Genomic DNA, 18,165 nt, shown 5'->3' with positions numbered 1-18,165 from the left:
TAAGCTTCGAAGAATTCGTTCAATGTATTCACCACTTTTTTCCGCATTAGTTCAACAAATGCAATTCGTTCGTTCGAACGGTATATCCTTTGGTACCGGTATTTCTATTATCTAGTTCAGCTTGGCAGTACATATTCACAGCTCTATATGCTCAGCCATTACGTCTAATGCAAGTGTTCGAATGTAAAACCATGTCTACCGTGTTATCTCCTATCAATGAAACGCACCCGCATTCTCTGGGCTTACGGGTTGCAGTACTTCCAGTACTTGTAGCTCTCGGACGTATACTGATACGCAACAAAAAGGCTAAAGTCGTAATTAAACATTTTCAACATCATTTCGCCCGACGGATATCGACGTGCCCTGCGGTTTAGATCCGTTTGCAGCTTAGCCTTCACCTCTAGTGCCAGCTTCGGGTCATGCGTTTCCAAAGCTTCCTCAAACGAGCACAGTTCCATCGCATCGGCCATAGGCATAGGTGCTCTTGACTGCTGGTTAACTATTTGATTTAGCGTCGGATAATTCAATGCACAGGCTTCACAGGAGCATTCAAAGTTGAACATTACGAACGTGCCTTTTTGTCTATGTGACCGTTCAAACGAAAAGTGATGCAACCTGAAAGCATACGAAATTTACATTAAATATGCGTAACAAAAAAACGTAATTTTTCCTTACACTCTCCCGCTTACCCGTAACTATCGAACAGCTGTTCACCCGGCCCGATCGGGCGAATAACGATCATAGCGCAGCGGCCGTCGCGCAAAATAAGCCGCCGTACGTTCGACGCACAGGAATGGTTAAACATGCTGACCAACGGATAGCAAGCCGTTCCATACTCTTTCGCCTGGAACCGCTGCCTGTCCGAGCGGTGCTCGTAGAAGGACAAAAATTGCCGATTAATTCGCATCACTTGCACGTGGCGAAGGATCAAATCGAACAGCAGCTTGCCTATGCTGGGCTTTGCCCGGCTCCGCGGTCCCAGCTCAGTCCTTTCCAGCATGAGCTTGTGTATAATGATCGCCAGGTATACCATGAACACCAGCTGCATAAACGGTCGGCGCTCTTGGTTGGTCGACAGCACGTGCACCGTGCTGTACACGTCCTTCGGTGTGGCCGTTCGCCAGTCCATCGTGAATCCGTTCACCTGCGGCTCATCCAACCCATCCAGATGCGCTTGCAGTGCGTCCGGATCGTCATCGAACGTGCCGAACGCGGAGGCTACGGTGCGTACCGCCGTCATGGGACATTTTCCCGCCACTCGCCACAGGTCCCGCATGACGCCACACTCATACCGATGGTACTGGCTGTACGCCTTGCCCAAACATTCCGCCGAACAGTACATCACCCAGGTACACCCTTCACACGGTATCAGGGTGAATGGGCGCTCGGCGTGACAAAAATCACACCGCACATGCCGGAGCGGATCGTGCAGCGTTTTCACGAACGGCGTGTCCAGCATCACCACATCGCCCACCTTCAGCCGGCGAGTGGTGACCACATGCCGCCCGTACTGTTCGTTCTGTTGCAGTTGCAGACAGTTGGCCACGTGTGGCATGTTCTCGTGGCCCGGGAAGCTCAATGGTAGTTCTGGCTTCGGATCATCCTTTTTCTTCTTCTTTCTGTTGCTCTTTGCCAACTCTTCTTTTGCTTGTTCCTCTCGTTTGTCCAGCTTGTCCGCCAACCGGGCCGGATAGTTGGCCTCGCGAGCAAGCCGGATGTTCGCCAAACACTCCTCGTACCGGTGCATCTGCAGACACACTACCGATCGGTTGGCATAGGCTAGCGATCGTTCCGTCGATCCAGGCTTCGTGTACGTGATGCTTTCGTTGTACAACTTCACTGCCTCGTACAGGCGCTTCACTTTCGGGTCTACCATTTTGTTCCCTTCCGTGCGCAGCTTCGCCGCTTGCTCATCGTACTTCACCTCGTTGTGCAATTGCAGGAATTCTCGAAACGGAAACTCGCTAAGGCATTCCTCCACTATCCGAGCGATTATCTGTACCGAATGTTCCGCATGAGGATTGTGTCCAATCGCAATGTCCAAAGCAGGTTCGAGCGAACCGGTCCACAGTTCTTCGAACAGGTGGGTCGTACAGTGTTCCTCCCGCTGCAGAGCGTCCAATACTTCCTGATCGAGGACATTCATTGCGGCTTCGCTCAAAAACGATCGCACACAATATGATGTAATTCGAGGTGTGTATTTATGGCTGTTAATTAGCACAAAAACAATTGTAGCGGCTTCCAAATCTCTGCACAAGCAGAGGCAAACGATGCAACGATAAAACGCGGATTGCTTTGACCTGTTCGTGCGAATCCGGACACAATGCAACTGATTATTTGACAGATAAAAAGCCGCGCAAAACAAATCCGCGTATCCCCCAGCTGACAAGCTTGATACGAACAGTAAACAAGAGCGGAATGAGCTATCGCTGAATTATTATTTTGCGAATAAAGTACAGTAGAACGTCGATTATTCGGGCAGCTCGGGACAGGACAGTTGCCGGTTAATCGATTTGCACGGATAATGGTCCATGAAATGTAAAATTCATACAAAAATTATAAAATTCACTCGTTTAATGATTAATTCGCCTTGAATCAATCAATTAATCGTTAGTAGAATATTATTTAAATCAATAACCATAACCAATTAAAAAAATACCAAATTCATGAAGGAAAATCAAATAGAAATTTAAAAAAATACAAACCAAATAGCATAGAAAGACAAAAATAAAAAAAAATAACCAAGAAAAACCAAATGACAACTGTCAGGTTAAAATAAAGAGTGGGTAAAACTCTGACCGTATTAATACACGATGCGCTATCTCAGATTGCGCATATATTCGTTTTATCAAAACATATGTCATTTCACGTAGCCAACCCTGAGCTATAAACGTCATTTCCATACAATTTCAGATTGCGCCAAGATTGCGCATAAATTTACAAGAATATATGCCCGAGATATATAAAAAAATTTTGACAGAGAAATATATCAAATCGGGCCGTGTGACAGATAAATATATGCGGAATCTGAGATTGCACATCGTCTATTGCTACGGTGAATACATTTGAAACGTCAAATGTAGGAGAATACATCCTCACTCGCCGAAGAAGAAAAAGAAGAAGAATAACCATAGGTTTAACAACTGTTCATTAACAAAAATGAATTTCGAAAATACCACTAGATACTACTGAGCTGCACAAAAAACTGGTTGCCCACTTGACTATCGCTGTATATGTTCGCTGCAAGGTGTCTTTATTAAGGAGGTGAATTGTTAGCGCGTTTTCCGGGCGCCATCATTGAGTATTGTTATGTCAAATCGCATACAATTTTCTATACCCCCCTCCAGCCCTCCCCGATTTTAATACCGGAGCCCCCAGTATTGTTATGTCAAGTCGTGAAATGTCAATTTGCTCTGAAGCACTTCACCTCCTAATATCCATACACCTTGTGTTCGCTGTACGTTTGAACAGCTGTCACATTTATGCGCACGGTTAAGCCACCCACCGGTTAATCCGCCCCCGGATAATCGACGTTCTACTGTATTGATAGTTCCGTCATGGACTTATTTAATTAATTTATTTATTTAGAGTATTTATATATGTATGGCCAGTATTGTGACCGAAACACTTCTTAATTAATTATATATTACCTAATCCTAGCATAAAGTAGCAAAAAATCGTTTTTAGAGCGCATTGAAAGCATTGAAGAGCTGAAGTCAAAGTCATTCATTGAAGTTAATAACAATAATTAGTAAGGACTGCAAAGCTTTGTTTATACATTCAACATTGTAATACGACAATCAAAGCTTATCCATTTCACTGCGAAATTTGGAAAACAGCTACCATAAGAAAATGTTGCAAATATCATCTCACAAACGATCCTATTTATGGCAGCCAATAATAGAAATCTGCTTATATCGATCATCCACCGTTGGAATTTGGTGGCGATGAGAAGAAGGAAACAAAAATTGCGCCAACAGCACATAACAGCGCATTGGCAGACGGCCGTTACACCGCTTGTAAATGATTTTCACCGACCATTTCCATGAATCATATCATCCCTTGAACATCAAAAGCGGGCCCGCCGGGAATGGTGCGATCGTGCAATTCACCAAGGGGTGATGATTTCGTTTTTACTGTTCTAATGGGCCACACAAACGCGTGCGAAAATGGTAAACGCTTTCTCTTCCGCACTAACGTTTAGCAGTGCTGACAATTTAACGGTCATAACGCAGCAGAACTGACTCTGTAGCCTCTCTGCCCATATCGATTGGCCCATGGTAATCAATTATAAATTTTAAATTTGTTTTCGTTGCTGGAATTGCGAAAAACAACAGAAAAGGAAAACAAGGGAGAAATCTACAATCATTAAGATTGGAGGGAGGCAAATTTGAATATCTGATTGCCCTGAAACTGGAGGCGATCGTTATGACTGGATGATGATTCCAAACACGTTTCAGAACACGTCTGGCGCAGCTGTAGCCTGAGCCAGTGGGTTTTGATATCGGACAGGCCCAAACCAGCAACTTCTGGTTTCGTTGCGAAAATGACCAATTATCAGCTCATTATTATGGCTGGCTTCATACGATCTGCAACATGCCGAAGAAGGACGGGTCGACGGGAAGGGACCCTTTCCCATCGAGCGAAAATCGATCGCACACTCATCTCTGGGCAGCCATAATGGGCACCCTATTTTCCGACCAGATGCTACAAATTATGCACCAAACCACCACCCCCGTCTAGAACGGTGCGCGCACTGCGGAAGAATCGGGCAGAAAATCCACGATCAAAGATTACGCAAGCCAGTGTGCCACCCTTCCCCCTGCTTGGACCACTGAACTTCGGTGCTGTGCGGGCGAAACAAGCCACAAATTATGACCGGAGTTGGGAGATGGTGAGATGATTAGAGGAGGAAGAACATTTCCGTCCCGATAAAGTCCCGCTGGTTGGGGGTGTGTGTGTGTGTGTGGGCGCACGATCGCTCACCTTTCCCATAGTCTGCCAATCTTAAGCGCCGCCACTCGCTGCCTAATCAAATCCACTGCGACTGATCTTATCATCATCGGGCAGCATAATAATGTGGTCCTCTCCTTCTTATCCTCCTCATGGCTTCTTCCGCTATTTTTGTAACTTCACACCGTTCCGCACGTCGGTTCACACGTCGGTTAATCGGTTCTTCCACAACCCACGCCGTTTTTCACCTACCCCTGCTGAAAGCGGCATGAACTGTGCGTCCTCCCTTTCTCTCTCGCTCTTCAAACTTTTTTGTTGCGCGCAAACCACACGCACGAACCCTACAATCATAACAAAATAATACTGCACCACCAACAGCACACCCCATACTTACCCGATTTACCGTAACACACACACACAAACGAGAGAGCATTGTGTTCAACAAAATCAGCTACATTTCGCACGAGACATTTCTTAGCACTCTCTTTGAGGTGCAAACCAGCTTCTCATGAGCAATGAACTTGAACTTGACAATCGATCACCGACGTAACTTCCTGCACACACGCTGCAGACCTTCCTATGGTTGTGTAAACGGCAGAGGAGATTAATGTACGGTCAAAAGCATTACACCTTCATGTAGCGGTTTCGCCCTGTAATGATGTAAGAATTTTGTATAAATTAATGACACATCCTTACTTAGGACGGTAGGCACGGTAAAAGAATGATCATTGCATAGGGACTAATTACCTTAAAGCGTTTACGAAAGTCAGTGATGAGTTAATGGAAATGTTTCCCCTGTCTAATTGACTGCTTCGCACTTCGGACATAGTCTTGCATGTGTAGATAACGAGCTTTGCGAATAAATCAAGTTTTAACCCCATTACCTGTGTCCACACGTGAGGTTCAAAACAGCCGAAGTTATACAAAATCATGCAAAATCTACTCCGGCGTCCACCCGACATTTACCGAGCCGAACCGAATAGTTCGTTTATCATGTGTGCGTATCTGGTTGCACCAGTTGTACTGCTCACCTGCCGTATGCCGCTGTGATTCCGAGCGAGACGCATAAACAACGCATCTAGACGACATGTATAGCCTGTGTCTCTTTTGCCTTTTCCTTCCCTTCATATCCTGATGAGTGAGGCATGCATTCCTTTTCGGTTACGTTCGTGGTATAAGCCTATCCCTGTTACGTTAATGGTGAAGATCGAATTCTATCGGCTCTACATCCGGTCATTCGGGCAGGCCCGTGGGCGTCGTGTGTATGCGGGCAATGCCCGTTTGGAACACACTTCTCTTCCGATGCTGTTTTCGAGTGCTGATTTTCTTTCTAAAATGCCACAAAAATGGTACCACATTCGACAAACGTTCTAATGTATCTCAATCACTTGAAATAGAATAGAAGTAGGTGTATTTTAAATCATCTTGTTTGTTTTGTTTTGTTTTTTTTTTGCTTGTTACTCACAATTATCTCCGATTTTGCTTGTCGCACATGCAAAAATAGCGGGAAAAATCTGGTTTTGTTTCAAACACTTTTATAATGATTTTTTGTTTGCTTTCGTTTGTTAAAGATGCATCTTATATGTTTTACACTTTTTTTGTTTGTTTGTTTGTTTTATTAGCTTAGGGTGTTGTGCTCGCCCGCACTCTGTCACGGAGCGTGTCTCGGTACTAGCTTTTCATTCTCGCTTTTTTAACCTTTCTTTTCCTTTCGGTTTTTCTTTTTTCGGTTTCTGTTGTTTTCTATACTCTTGTGTGTGCTTTGCAGGAGTTTCATCTTTTTTAAATTATAAAATGTGTGTGTTTCTATGTGCAAAAACCTAAGAGCGTGTTGTTAACAAGCGCTTTTGGTACCGCTGTACGATTGATCTTTACGACGGTCGTACCGCTGTACGATTGTCAGCGTCCCGTGGCGTGGAACCGATTCTTCACTTTTTGTACCATAATTTACTGATCTTTTGCTTCGATTCTTCTTCCACCGCCACTGCTGTGTGTATGGCATCTATGTTATGTGTGTATGTTTTCATTGTTTGTTTAATTGTATCATTGTTAGAAAGCACAACAGATTCCTCTCTCTCCCTCTCTGCTTGCGCGATCTGTGCGCTGCTTAGTACATAAATCTAGTTTCTTTTTTTTTGTTTCCTTTTTTTCTGTTTCATTTCACAATTTTGCTCCATTTTTTTGTCGTACCGAGAATGCACCCTTCGACCAAATCGGCGAACCGGAGTATTTTCGAAAAAGCTCTTTTCCACAAATAAAATCCTTTTCGTAAACACAACACAAAACGTGTGCTGGTAAGGGAGGGTAAGATAAAACCGCATTTCCTTTGGACTTTCCCTAAGAGCACTAGGTTTGGTTGAACAACGATGACAAAATGTTCCAAAAAATGTTTTCTGAAACCCGCATTGTTGGGGGGGTTTGTCTCTTACTTTTTTTTTTGGTCCTGCTTTGCCAAACGTCCTACACCAAAACCTACTCTAAAGCTACCCCTCACCTGTTGGGTGTGCGCCGACTGCTCTACAATATCGGGTTTTTCAGTGCAATTAATAATGCCAATTACCGGTGTGTATCGGTGTGTGTGCGTCACGATTTCGTACTCTTAGAATTTAAATTTATGGATTTTAAATCCTAAAACCACAAAACAAAGGCGGTATTCAGGTATTGCACTGCTTTGTCCTGGTTTGTTCTCTCTCAATGCCAAAACAACTCAAAAATTAGGTGAAGAAGAAGAGGGCAGCATGAACATATTTGTGCAAAAGTGTGTGTCTGAGCGAACACATGTCTTCTTGACCTCTGAACTCTGTCTTTAACTGGCAGTATGATACATTCCTGGCAAGCAAAACCAAATTTTGATGCGCGTGTGTTCATCAAGTGTGTAAAATTATCATTCTCCTAGCTTCTCCTGCTCTCTCTCTCTCTCTCGTGTCCTAGATTTAGAGGGATTCCCGGGAAGGCTAAGCCCTCCCGGCATCCACAACAGCACCGTTTGGATTCCATTAACCTTTTCGCCCTAGCTTCGTCCTGAACACTGCCTTCCTGCTTTTGTGTAAATGCTCACTCATCATTTAGTGGAAAGGAACGTAAAAACCGTTTTCACGATAGGAAAGTTATGCGGGGATGAGAACGCGCCGACCAGGAAAGTTTCACCTATAGCTGCCTACATCTAGTAGCTTGGAAGAATCCTATACACGCTGGAACTACTAGCTCCTCTTCTGCACTAGCAATACGACTACGCCTGCTTCTTCGATAGCGATATCTAGAGTCCAAATTAAATGCGGTTTACAGGCGCATCATCTTCGTGCTTCATGGGTAGCAACATTTTGCTGCAACGACGGTGGTGCCCTTCCTTTAATCTAATATTCGAAAGCCCTGCGTCGAAATGTCGATAACCATGCGGCACACACGAGCGAGCACACTCTCACAAGCATTTCCCTAGCTGTTTAGTGGCTCTAGTGGAACATACCTGTGTCACAGTGGCTCCCGTGGTGGCACCAATCTTCCCCTCCCACCGCACAGCAAGTTTTGCAGCAGGCAGTACACTGCGCAAACCCGCGTAATGTGGGTGTGCGTGCGCACTTTGATCTCGTTTTTTTTTGTTGGTCCTACTGTGGCCTACCGAATGGTCTAGCTCCGCTCGAGTAGTGCGGGGACGACGCCGAACGTGGGGAAACATACTCCCATAAATTTAACGCTTTTTTGTTGTTGTTTCAATCCTTACAATTCTAGCACTTTTCAAACACTGCGCGCGCGCTCGCTCGGCTCTTACATAGTAAATTGTCTTCGTCTTTTCATAAACGCGATTACTTTTTGCGCTCCATTGCTATTGTTGGCAATTGCATTCCCATCATTTTTGTGTTGAAATGCTCTGTGTGTTTCTGTTATGGCTTGTAGTTGTTTTTTGTTTATACGATAGGATATCTACGTCACTATCTTCGTCATTTTGCTTTATGCCATGGTATTAAAACGGGATAGCCGAAGATAATGGACAATGGAAGGAGATAGAGAGATGTAGCCGTTACAAACACCGAAGTACACACCCACCTGTATGCGACAGCTAAAGACGGGCTTCAGCAGAAAAGACGGTCCCCTGCTACGACACACGGCCTGGAGTGTGCATGTGTGTGTGCATCATTAAGTGACGAAAAAAAAGTTGATTGCAAAAAATAAACAAGCTATTACGTCCACACTGAAGACACTTAAATATCTAGTTTCGCTTTCTTGCAAGCGCTCGCTTCCGTCCCAGCGCTGGCGCAAGAAGCCGCCGCCCCGGCACCGGTCGCCGCACCGTCAGCACTACCGCCCGCCGGACGGTACGTGGCACGCTCCCCCACGCCAGCGACCGGCGCCGGCGGCTCGACCGCAGCATCGGCCGCCGGCCGGCATCATTCAATCACCAGCTCCTTCGGCTCCTCCCACGGGAAGCCCGGGCGGCCAAAGTGGCCGTACGTGCTGGTGCGCTGGTAGAACGGCGTGCGCAGGTTCAGATCCTTCACGATCTTGCCCGGGCGCAGATCGAAGTTGTCCGAGACAATCTTCAGCAGCTCCTGCTGGTTGTACTTGGACGTGCCGTAGTGGAATACTGTGATGGACAGCGGCTCGGCCAGCCCGATGGCGTACGCCACCTGCACCAGGCACCGGCGGCAGATGCCCGCCTTCACGAGCGATTTGGCGACCCAGCGGGCGGCGTACGCCGCCGACCGGTCCACCTTCGTAAAGTCCTTGCCCGAGAACGCACCGCCACCGTGCGCACCCCAGCCGCCGTACGTGTCGACGATGATTTTGCGCCCGGTCAGCCCGGCGTCGCCCTGCGGCCCACCGATGATGAACAGCCCGCACGGGTTGATGTGCACGATCGTGTTCGCGTCGAAGTACTTGGCCGGGATCACGTCCTTGATCACCTTGTCCATGATTTCCTTGCGCAGCTCCTCGAGCGTAATCTTGTCCGAGTGCTGCAGCGACACGACGACCGTGTGGACGCGCTGCGGGATGCACGCGCCCGACTCGAACACGTACTCGGCCGTCACCTGGGTCTTCGAGTCCGGGCGGGCCCACCAGAAGTCGCCGCTGCGGCGCAGCTCCGCAATCTTCTCGTTCAGCCGGTGGGCGAGCACGACCGTCAGCGGCATGCACTCCTCCGTCTCATCGGTGGCGTAACCGAACATCAAACCCTGGGAAAATACATTCAAGGGGAGGGGCGAGAGTTTTGGGGAAGAAAAGAGAGATAGTAATTAGTACTTAGTTGCACAGAACCATGAACACGGTCCAAGCAAAGCACAAAAGCAAAGCGTTTTAGCTGGCTGAACTATTTGACAAGCGTTTCCGTCGAATTTTCTGCGTCTCGTCTCGTAGCCTAATTTTGGTACATAGAACGAAATGGGGGGAAGGGGGGCTTGGCCTCCCCGCCCAGAACGCAGCGCACGCACGGGGAAATGCGCTTCTAATCTAAAAATAGTGCTCCGAGTTCAACGACATTGACGTCATGGCGAGAGCGCGCGCTCGCGGGTTGGAATTGGCATTCATGTTTTGCCCCTGTTTTGCGGCCGAAAACAATGTACGCAACGGGGGCTTTGCCTTCGCGCTACAAAGTATACCCGCTCGCAAGGTTCAAACGTACGCGAGAATCTACTGGAAAAGCATGTCAATAGTTCAGCCAGCCAACCCAGCCAGTGCGCAAAACCGAACAGAGGCTTATCTCGCCCGTGTTTTAACAGTGGGCCCATCCCCTATTTTATTTTGTTCTTCCTAACCGCTACTGATAGAATATTACATCAACTGAATCGAATCGAATGCGAGAGAGAGCGAGCCAAGCCGGAGGGTCATCATGAATGGCACTTGTTTTGACAACTCGCGCAAGCATGGCCAGCATGGGGCAAAGGAATGGTTGACTGAAAGGGCGCCTTCAGCTGACCTTCTTGGGCGGTGTGTGTGTGTGTGTGCCTGAGGTTCGAAGCCCTGGAGGCTGGGGCACACGATTTTGGGCTGTAAAAACACCCGCTTTGATAGCAGCTGGACACACATACCCAGGCGCGCGCGCGTGTGGCTTCTGTCCGAACAGATACATGCGCCGTTTCGCGCGAAGACCGAGCCACGTCTGCGCTGCCGTTTTGCCAACCGAACCCGCTGCTCTACTTCTCCGATTCGATTCGATTAGATTGAAGTACGCATACACAGCTAAGCAAACATGCGATTACACGGAAAATTAATTCTAAGTAAAAATAGAAAACATAACAGTTAGTTAGTACAACAGAAAACAAAGAAAAGAAAGCAAGAATGAAGATGATAATGTTCGATTAGTAGAAGAAACTTAACCACCCTACACCAAATAATTAAATGAAATTATGAAAGAGAGTAAAATAAAAACATTCTTTTTTTTAAGTTTTCTAACAAAATTTGGCAATAAATTAAAGTCAATTGTGTTTGTGATAACTTTCTAAAAACCATTCTACCACCAATTTGGATCTTTTTTTTTCTCTCTCCACGGTAAAAGGTTCGAATACGAACGAATGATTTTCCCGTTTCCCGTGCCCAAGAGATAGTGTGAAACGTGCATTATTAAATCTCCCCACAAAACGCAACATGTACTACCAGAAACCAAACAGGAAAAAAGGGTTCTAACAAAGTTAATTAGGAGTGCAGCAAATGATTCTAAAAGGTTCAGCAAAAAGAAGAGGAAGAAGAAGAAGTAAGAGCAAACTGTACACACATCGAAACTGAAAGCCCCCTTGGGGGAGGGGAACGGAAGGGGGAAAGCAAAACGCTTTCCCTTTCTTCCCTCCCTCCCTCCCCCTCCGGGGGTTTAAATGTGCTAACCTGGTCACCTGCGCCGACCTCTTCCTCGGGCCTGTTCACATGCACCCCGGCGGCAATGTTGGGCGATTGCTGGTCCAGTGCGAGCAGCACGTTGCATGTCTTATAGTCGAACCCTGGGCAGCGGCAGCGCCACGGATGGAATGGATGGAAGCGGTTCAGCGGCATCACCCCGACCGGACCAGATTGATGGTGAATGGTGCATTCCCCCGAACGAGGTAACCCGATTCCCCCCGAAAATAAACCCCCCCGATCATCATGCGTAGATGGGAATTTAATGTAACCAAATGGAAAATGCGCGCGCGTTTCAAATTTGGAGCGAGAGGAGATTCGATTCGACCAAACATGCAAAGAAAGATAAAATTGTGGAAACATTATTAACTTCCATTAATTTCATCAACACAATCGACAGATGTGCTTGTGTGTGTGTGTAGATGTAGCTGAAAAGAGACAGATGAGCATAGGTAGGAATGGAAATGGACTGAAAGGGACAAAGGTTGTTCGACCCTAAAAGGACTCCTAGACGTAACATACACAACACCAGACATGATGATAGGGTGGAATACTTCTGCCCCAAAATGTAGACATCCCTTTTTTTCTTCTTCTTCTTCTTATTACAGCGACGGGTAACCCGTACGACCCCGCCATTATCAGCAGATCGAAGCTCGGACGGTCATTGACGTCAAATTCCTTCCGAATCGATCACGACACATCGTGGTGGAATCGTACGACACAAAGTAGCATTGCGACCACGTGCACATCATCATCATCACCATCGTCGTCATCGTGGCCAGGCAACACAGCAGCATACGCAGACGAAATTCTTCGACACGTTCGGGTGATTGGTCAACTGCTGATGTTATCAGCGACGGGCCCGCCTTACTGATTCAGCTGATTAATCGAGCGAGCAGGGGGCTTCTCCACGCCACTCAGCCGCAAGGACTCACAGACAAACACAATCGGACGTACATGGACAGTGTTAGTGTAACCTGTGAACTTTGGGCGTGATTTGCAGTTCGTGACGCTTCCTTCCGACCCTATCGCATGTTATTCGACAGGAAGATGATGATGATGATCAAGGAAACAAACAAAAAAACTAGCTTCTAGAATATTTGGATTGCGTGTCTATCTCTCTCACTCTCTATCTCTCGGTGGCCGCTCTTTCAAGACTGAATCATGCAGTGTTAATATGGGTTTAAGGTTTCCTTGTTTTAGAAAAGTTACACAAAACATTACGCTTCATTTTGCCAATATAGGAGCTCTGTTGGAAACTGTTACATTTGGGGATGATTAAATGAAGGGCGGCGTTGTTATATGAGTTTGCCTCACAGAATGGCATGCTTGGCTGGGGCAGCAACGGACACGCGTCTGCGTCGCACTCGCGTGCTAGCGCCCGTAGTCTAGTGAAACACGACAACATAACACATTAACAACACAGTTACAACAGCAAGGCGTACACGAACACGAGGTCAAAATGGGGTCCGTGTCCTTAACCAGGCTGGATCGCATATTGGATCGCAATTGCGTAAACAGTCCGCGTACCTGATCGCCCGCACCGACGCTGTCATCGTCGCGATCGATGTGTACTCCTTGGGCAATGTTCTCCGACTGCTGCTCGATCGCTACCAGCAGATTCAGCGTACGGTGATCGAATCCTATGACAACGGTTGAGCGACAACATGGTAGATTATAAAACGGGAAGGATAATTTACAAGCGGAAACGGATGCGGCCTGGGCAACACACTACCGGGCCGCGCTTTAACGACAGACTCTTGGTTGGTTGATTGGTTGCAATTAAGCAACAACAAAAATAGAATTAAGTGAAGTAAGGAGGGAAGTTGGAGGTTGGAAAACAGGAGTTGAGTGTTTCGGGTAAGGAAGTGTATGTATTCGGTCGTCGGTTTTGGTCCGCCTTCAATTACCTTTGGAGGAATCATCGTAGCCAATGTGCTTTACCGTTTCGCGCACAACGCGCTGGTAATCGATGACTGCCTTGGAGGTGATCTCTCCGCACAGGAGAATCATGCCGGTTTTGGAGATCGTTTCTGCGAGTAGAAGAAAAGACACAGTTATCCATTGCTCTACTGCTGCTTCTTGGGGTAGAAGGCCTTTCGCAGCAAGTAGCGCTTACCGCATGCCACCTTTGCGTTCGGGTCCTGCTGCAGGTGAGCGTCCAGGATGGCGTCACTAATCTGGTCGCACATCTTGTCTAAAAGTGGAGAAGGAAAAAATATTTAAATTAAAAAAAAACTATAAATATAAAGCATAAAGTAAAAATATTCATGTTAAACTGGCAACATGGCGGTGTGTGGACATTCCGTTGCCGCGTTTGCCGAAAAAATTAAAAAAAAAACCATATTTTTCCCCCTGTTCTGTAATTACGGGACCATTGCAGCTTTACTTTAATGATACCCTGCATACCCTCCATCACTCTCCCTCCCAAGCCGTTCTTCACCTTTTGCCCAGGGGTCGCAGATAGTCGCAGGCAAAGAATATGCAAACCAAAAAGGAAAAGCCAAAACATAAAACCATCATTAAAGAAGAATACCACAACAAACACACACACCCTGCCTCCGGGAGACAGAAATCACCCCACACACACCCGGGAAAAGAAGAAAGCAAAGGGGCAAAAAAACATAAACAAACACACCGTTACATTCGAGCGCGCCCGCCCGCTCTCGCACACACATATTCGCGCTCGTTCCTATACGATATATGTAATGCAGCCGCGAACGCGTGTGTGCGTGCATTGTCTGTCTTTCATATAAAGCATATCCGTGTTGGTAATGGTGATAGAAGAAAAAAAACACCCCTCCATCGAGAGGGACCATGCTTGTCGTCCACGCGGTGCCGTCGCCGCCAAATGATTATTCATCAACCATCATTGCCGGCCCCCAAAAACCTTGGAGCGGAGCGTAGGGTTGGTACCCGCATGCGAATGTAGGTATATTAGTGTGTGTGTGCCGCCGTTCAGGTAGTGCGTAATAAAAGCAGGCGATTCTCCACGTGTTTTTACCATGCGACGGGGACGGCAAAGTCCGGAAGGCGCTTCCACTGTCGGCGCTAAATGTCGACGCAAAAGTATTAAAAATGGTGTAATTTGAAGCACTGGGAAGGGGAAATCCCAACCAAAGAATCTGATATGGTCGCGGTTAGCAGCTCGTATGTGTTGTTGGCGACCGGGAGATGATGATGATGGCGATGATGGAACAAAAAAATCAATAACGCGAACGCAAAGTCGCCTTTAAAAAGGGAGGCACCATAGCAACAGCCCTAAAGCCTAGAAGATTATACGCTTCTTGCTATTCCTACGACCTGATAAGGATTTCATCTCTTCATACGGAAAGGCCCTTTTATTCTGTACCCCAAAACAAAAAAAAGTCTATACAGAGGTTCTACACATTTCCTCCATTTCTTGGCAGAATCGACCATTTCCTACCAACACGCCCTTATGTCGCGGCTGTCTGTATGTCAAATTGCATAACAAGAAAAACAACAAACAGGCAGCATCTTCTATCACCACAGATTGCCATTGGAATCAGATTTGATTCCTATGTGAAACTTCATCCCTCGAATTTCGCCCTTATCGCAGCATGCTTCGGCATAGGGAGAGGGGAAGATCGTTCCTGTGACTATTTCCTCTCTATAGCTGGCACGCTAGACTAGTATAGGAGTTTCTAATTGAGGACACCCTAGAAAGCGAGACACGGATGTGTCGAATTAAAGATGGGTTTTCCTCTCGCAAGGGACCAAAAACTGCACACGACCGATCGAAATATCATCCTCTCTCGCACACGCAATCCTAACCTAAAAATAAGATCGTCGCAGCGCGCACACACTCCCCGCCTATGCACAACGGCGGCGCGGCATGGCATGGCTGCCGGGCGGGTGGGGAGGGTTTGGTGAGCCCTCCCAGAGACAGGGAAACACACAATTGATATTTAACGTACCACCACCACCATAGTTTCTTCCTCTTGCAAGCGTTCCGAGTTGCATTTACATCGCGTGGTGGAATAACGCACAGAAAAACACACTTTTTTGCGGCTGAAAATACTGCTGCAATTAAACACACACAAACACACACACACACGCGCTTTTCTTTAGTGCTTACCCGGATGGCCCTCGCCGACCGACTCGGATGTGAAGAGGAAGGAGCAGCCGTCCTCCATCTCGTACCCGCTGTGGCCGTTGGAGTTGCTGGCAGCGAATCCGTTTGTTTGCGGCATTTTAACTTCTTTTTGTTAGGCTTTTAACGCACACACAAACACGCCCTTTTGCACTTTTTTTGCAGATCGGGAGCACGTCACACCGCACAAAAAACTTCACACTTTTGTTAACCAAAAAGGTTTTTCACACTGCTGCTGCTACTCCTTTTTGGCCTTTTTTTTCACTCACGCACACAGACACGGGCAAGGAGAAGGGAGCTACTGCAGCTTCTCTCTCTTTCTAGCTGACCTTTTCGCGGGATGCTGCTGCTACTGCTGCTGGTGGTGAAGATGGTGCGGTTTGCGAAGTATTCCGGTACGGTTTGCGGCAACACCGGGAAGGACGTGTGTATGAAATGAGCAGAAAAGAGCAAAAATATTGTATCAAAAAAGGGCTCGATTGAAGGGGGAGGCTATTTTTAGTTCAACTTTTCGAAAACGGATGCAACCTTTTACTGTTTCGACACTTTTGCAAAGGATGATGCAAAAAATAAAACCCGCAGCCCGCGTGAAACCCGTCCTAGCGCCGCGAATGTTTGTGGAAAAGAGAACGACAGGGGGCAGTTCTGGCCGAAGCGAACCGTTTTGGGGTGATTTTTTTCTCTATTTTTTTCTCTTTTCTCTCAGCTGTCAAACGTCGAAATGTGCGCAGCCGGGATAAAGGGGGGTAGGATAGTTAGAAATGTCATTAGAAAACCCAGGAGCCCGCTTTGTTTGTCGCGCGTGTGCCGGTTGAATTTAGCAATTTAAATAACAAACGTTTAAAATTTAAATTCACAACAGAAATGCTCTACAAAAGCTGTTTCTGTTTAACTTTTGACAATTTTGGTCGTTTAAGTTGCACCATTTAGAGAACATATTCTAATTAACAAACACGCTATAAAAAAATCAAAACCAACCAAAAATAGTATGATGAGAGCTGGAAGCTGATTTTTCTACGTACGTAAACTCTGTTTCACTTCACCACGGCTACCGGATGCTTCGTGCACGACGATCTTGCCACAACTAACCGTTCGCTGGCCGAGACTGGCATATTTTATAAAGCTTGTGTTGTGAATTTTTCGCTCTGTCCGAAACTGTTCGGGCCATGTCAGGGGCCAGGCGAGGCCCTCGTCATGCGGTGTTCTTCTTGATAAGGTTTTTCCGTCCTGCTGCGATCGCAAAAGATTCAAAATAACCATACCCTCCCTCTCTCCCCCCCCCCGCCACTATTTCTCTACGTTGGGTTGTAGCGGTGCAACAGCAGCTCGGGCAAAACAGCTTCCTCCCGCTCCCGTTCGCGGATCGACCGACAACATAGATTTGTTGTTGTTGTTTTTTTTTTGCTGCCCATTTGAAATCACTTCGCCAAACACGGTTGACCCTTGGCGAGCGCCAGCACATGGTCGGCCGTTGAGAGGGATGGCTCCCCTCTTCTTCTCGCTACAGCTACAGCAATACCTTGCCGATGCGAGTCGTCCGATGCCGATGATAAGCCGTGCGCTTTGTGTCGCTGTTTCGTTCCTCCGGCTTGCGCCTGTGTGCACGGATGCGGAACAACCCGTGTCCGCCCGCAGATCTCGAGCAAACACGCGACCGCGAGCGTGCCCATTCGTATGGTAATGTCGGTTTGCCTTACTCGTACCCGTGTTTGCGTGCTCCAGGGCAGGCTGGGAACTGGCTGCAGGCGCTTGCAGATGGGTTAGATTCTAAGAATAGAATGCAATCCTTCTTCCGGTGCGCGCGCGTGTGTGTGTGCATGGTAAAGTAAAGCCTCCCAAGCCGGAGAAGCCTACCGCTCACGCATGTTCAACGGATGATCAAGGCCAAAGATTACGTTCGAAAATGGTGCTTTGAAGCTATTTCTGTATGTCGGTTCCTAAAAATTGAATTTCGGTTCTAAATCCGACCGACGGACAGACTCCGCATGTACCTAAAATTAAACAGACACATGAAAACATATGTTAGTTGTGAATTTTAAGTTGCTCTTGCTCGTGACGGGGACATACAATCGGTTCTTCACCCTTGCAACTTCATCCAATCTCTTCTACACGTTGCCACCATTGCTAACAGAGGTATCTTTTTCACTGTTTATTCCTTTTCCTTTTTTATAAGAGACCCTGTCGATGCTTTCACCCTAAAACAAAGCAAAATTCAAAGAAATTTGAACCATCAAACATCACAACAAAAGATAAATGTTCCGCAGCGCACCAGTTCGATC

General features: G+C 46.9%; 2 protein-coding genes across 11 annotated transcripts; both read right to left on the bottom strand.

The window, feature by feature from the left end:
• On the bottom strand, positions 1 to 2,341 carry LOC1269246 (SET and MYND domain-containing protein 4). The gene is made up of 2 exons (XM_307865.3): positions 690 to 2,341; positions 1 to 615 (listed from the first exon to the last, which is right to left on the bottom strand). Exons 1-2 carry the CDS (start codon positions 2,144 to 2,146, stop codon positions 243 to 245), a joined length of 1,830 nt encoding a protein of 609 aa, XP_307865.3. The 5' UTR covers positions 2,147 to 2,341; the 3' UTR covers positions 1 to 242.
• A 3,980-nt stretch (positions 2,342 to 6,321) lies between these two features.
• On the bottom strand, positions 6,322 to 18,165 carry LOC1269245 (S-adenosylmethionine synthase). Of its 10 annotated transcripts, none has more exons than XM_061659709.1 (7): positions 17,954 to 18,165; positions 16,865 to 17,877; positions 15,872 to 16,244; positions 13,892 to 13,969; positions 13,683 to 13,805; positions 13,303 to 13,415; positions 6,322 to 10,121 (listed from the first exon to the last, which is right to left on the bottom strand). In XM_061659709.1, the coding sequence occupies exons 3-7, from the start codon at positions 15,984 to 15,986 to the stop codon at positions 9,336 to 9,338; spliced, it is 1,215 nt and encodes a 404-aa protein (XP_061515693.1). In that variant the 5' UTR covers positions 15,987 to 16,244; positions 16,865 to 17,877; positions 17,954 to 18,165; the 3' UTR covers positions 6,322 to 9,335. The 10 variants fall into 10 exon arrangements, with proteins under 10 accessions (XP_061515693.1, XP_061515688.1, XP_061515691.1 ...); XM_061659704.1 differs by lacking the exon at positions 13,303 to 13,415 and adding an exon at positions 11,764 to 11,876; XM_061659707.1 differs by having other exon boundaries at positions 15,872 to 16,241.

The sequence above is a fragment of the Anopheles gambiae genome, chromosome 3 (assembly GCF_943734735.2).
Source record: "Anopheles gambiae chromosome 3, idAnoGambNW_F1_1, whole genome shotgun sequence".
NCBI lineage: Eukaryota > Metazoa > Arthropoda > Insecta > Diptera > Culicidae > Anopheles > Anopheles gambiae.
Note: the sequence above shows the minus strand (reverse complement) of the source record. Positions and strands in the feature narration are given on the sequence as shown.

Excerpts from the sequence above, each read along its gene's own strand:
- LOC1269246 (XM_307865.3), bottom strand. The coding sequence starts at position 2,146 with ATGAATGTCCTCGATCAGGAAGTATTGGACGCTCTGCAGCGGGAGGAA. Across the intron at positions 616-689 it reads CAGCTGTTCGATAGTTACGG|GTTGCATCACTTTTCGTTTG; the intron begins GTAAGCGGGAGA and ends GTATGCTTTCAG.
- LOC1269245 (XM_061659709.1), bottom strand. The coding sequence starts at position 15,986 with ATGCCGCAAACAAACGGATTCGCTGCCAGCAACTCCAACGGCCACAGC. Across the intron at positions 13,970-15,871 it reads GGTCGGCGAGGGCCATCCGG|ACAAGATGTGCGACCAGATT; the intron begins GTAAGCACTAAA and ends CTCCACTTTTAG. Across the intron at positions 13,806-13,891 it reads GAACGCAAAGGTGGCATGCG|AAACGATCTCCAAAACCGGC; the intron begins GTAAGCGCTACT and ends TTCTACTCGCAG.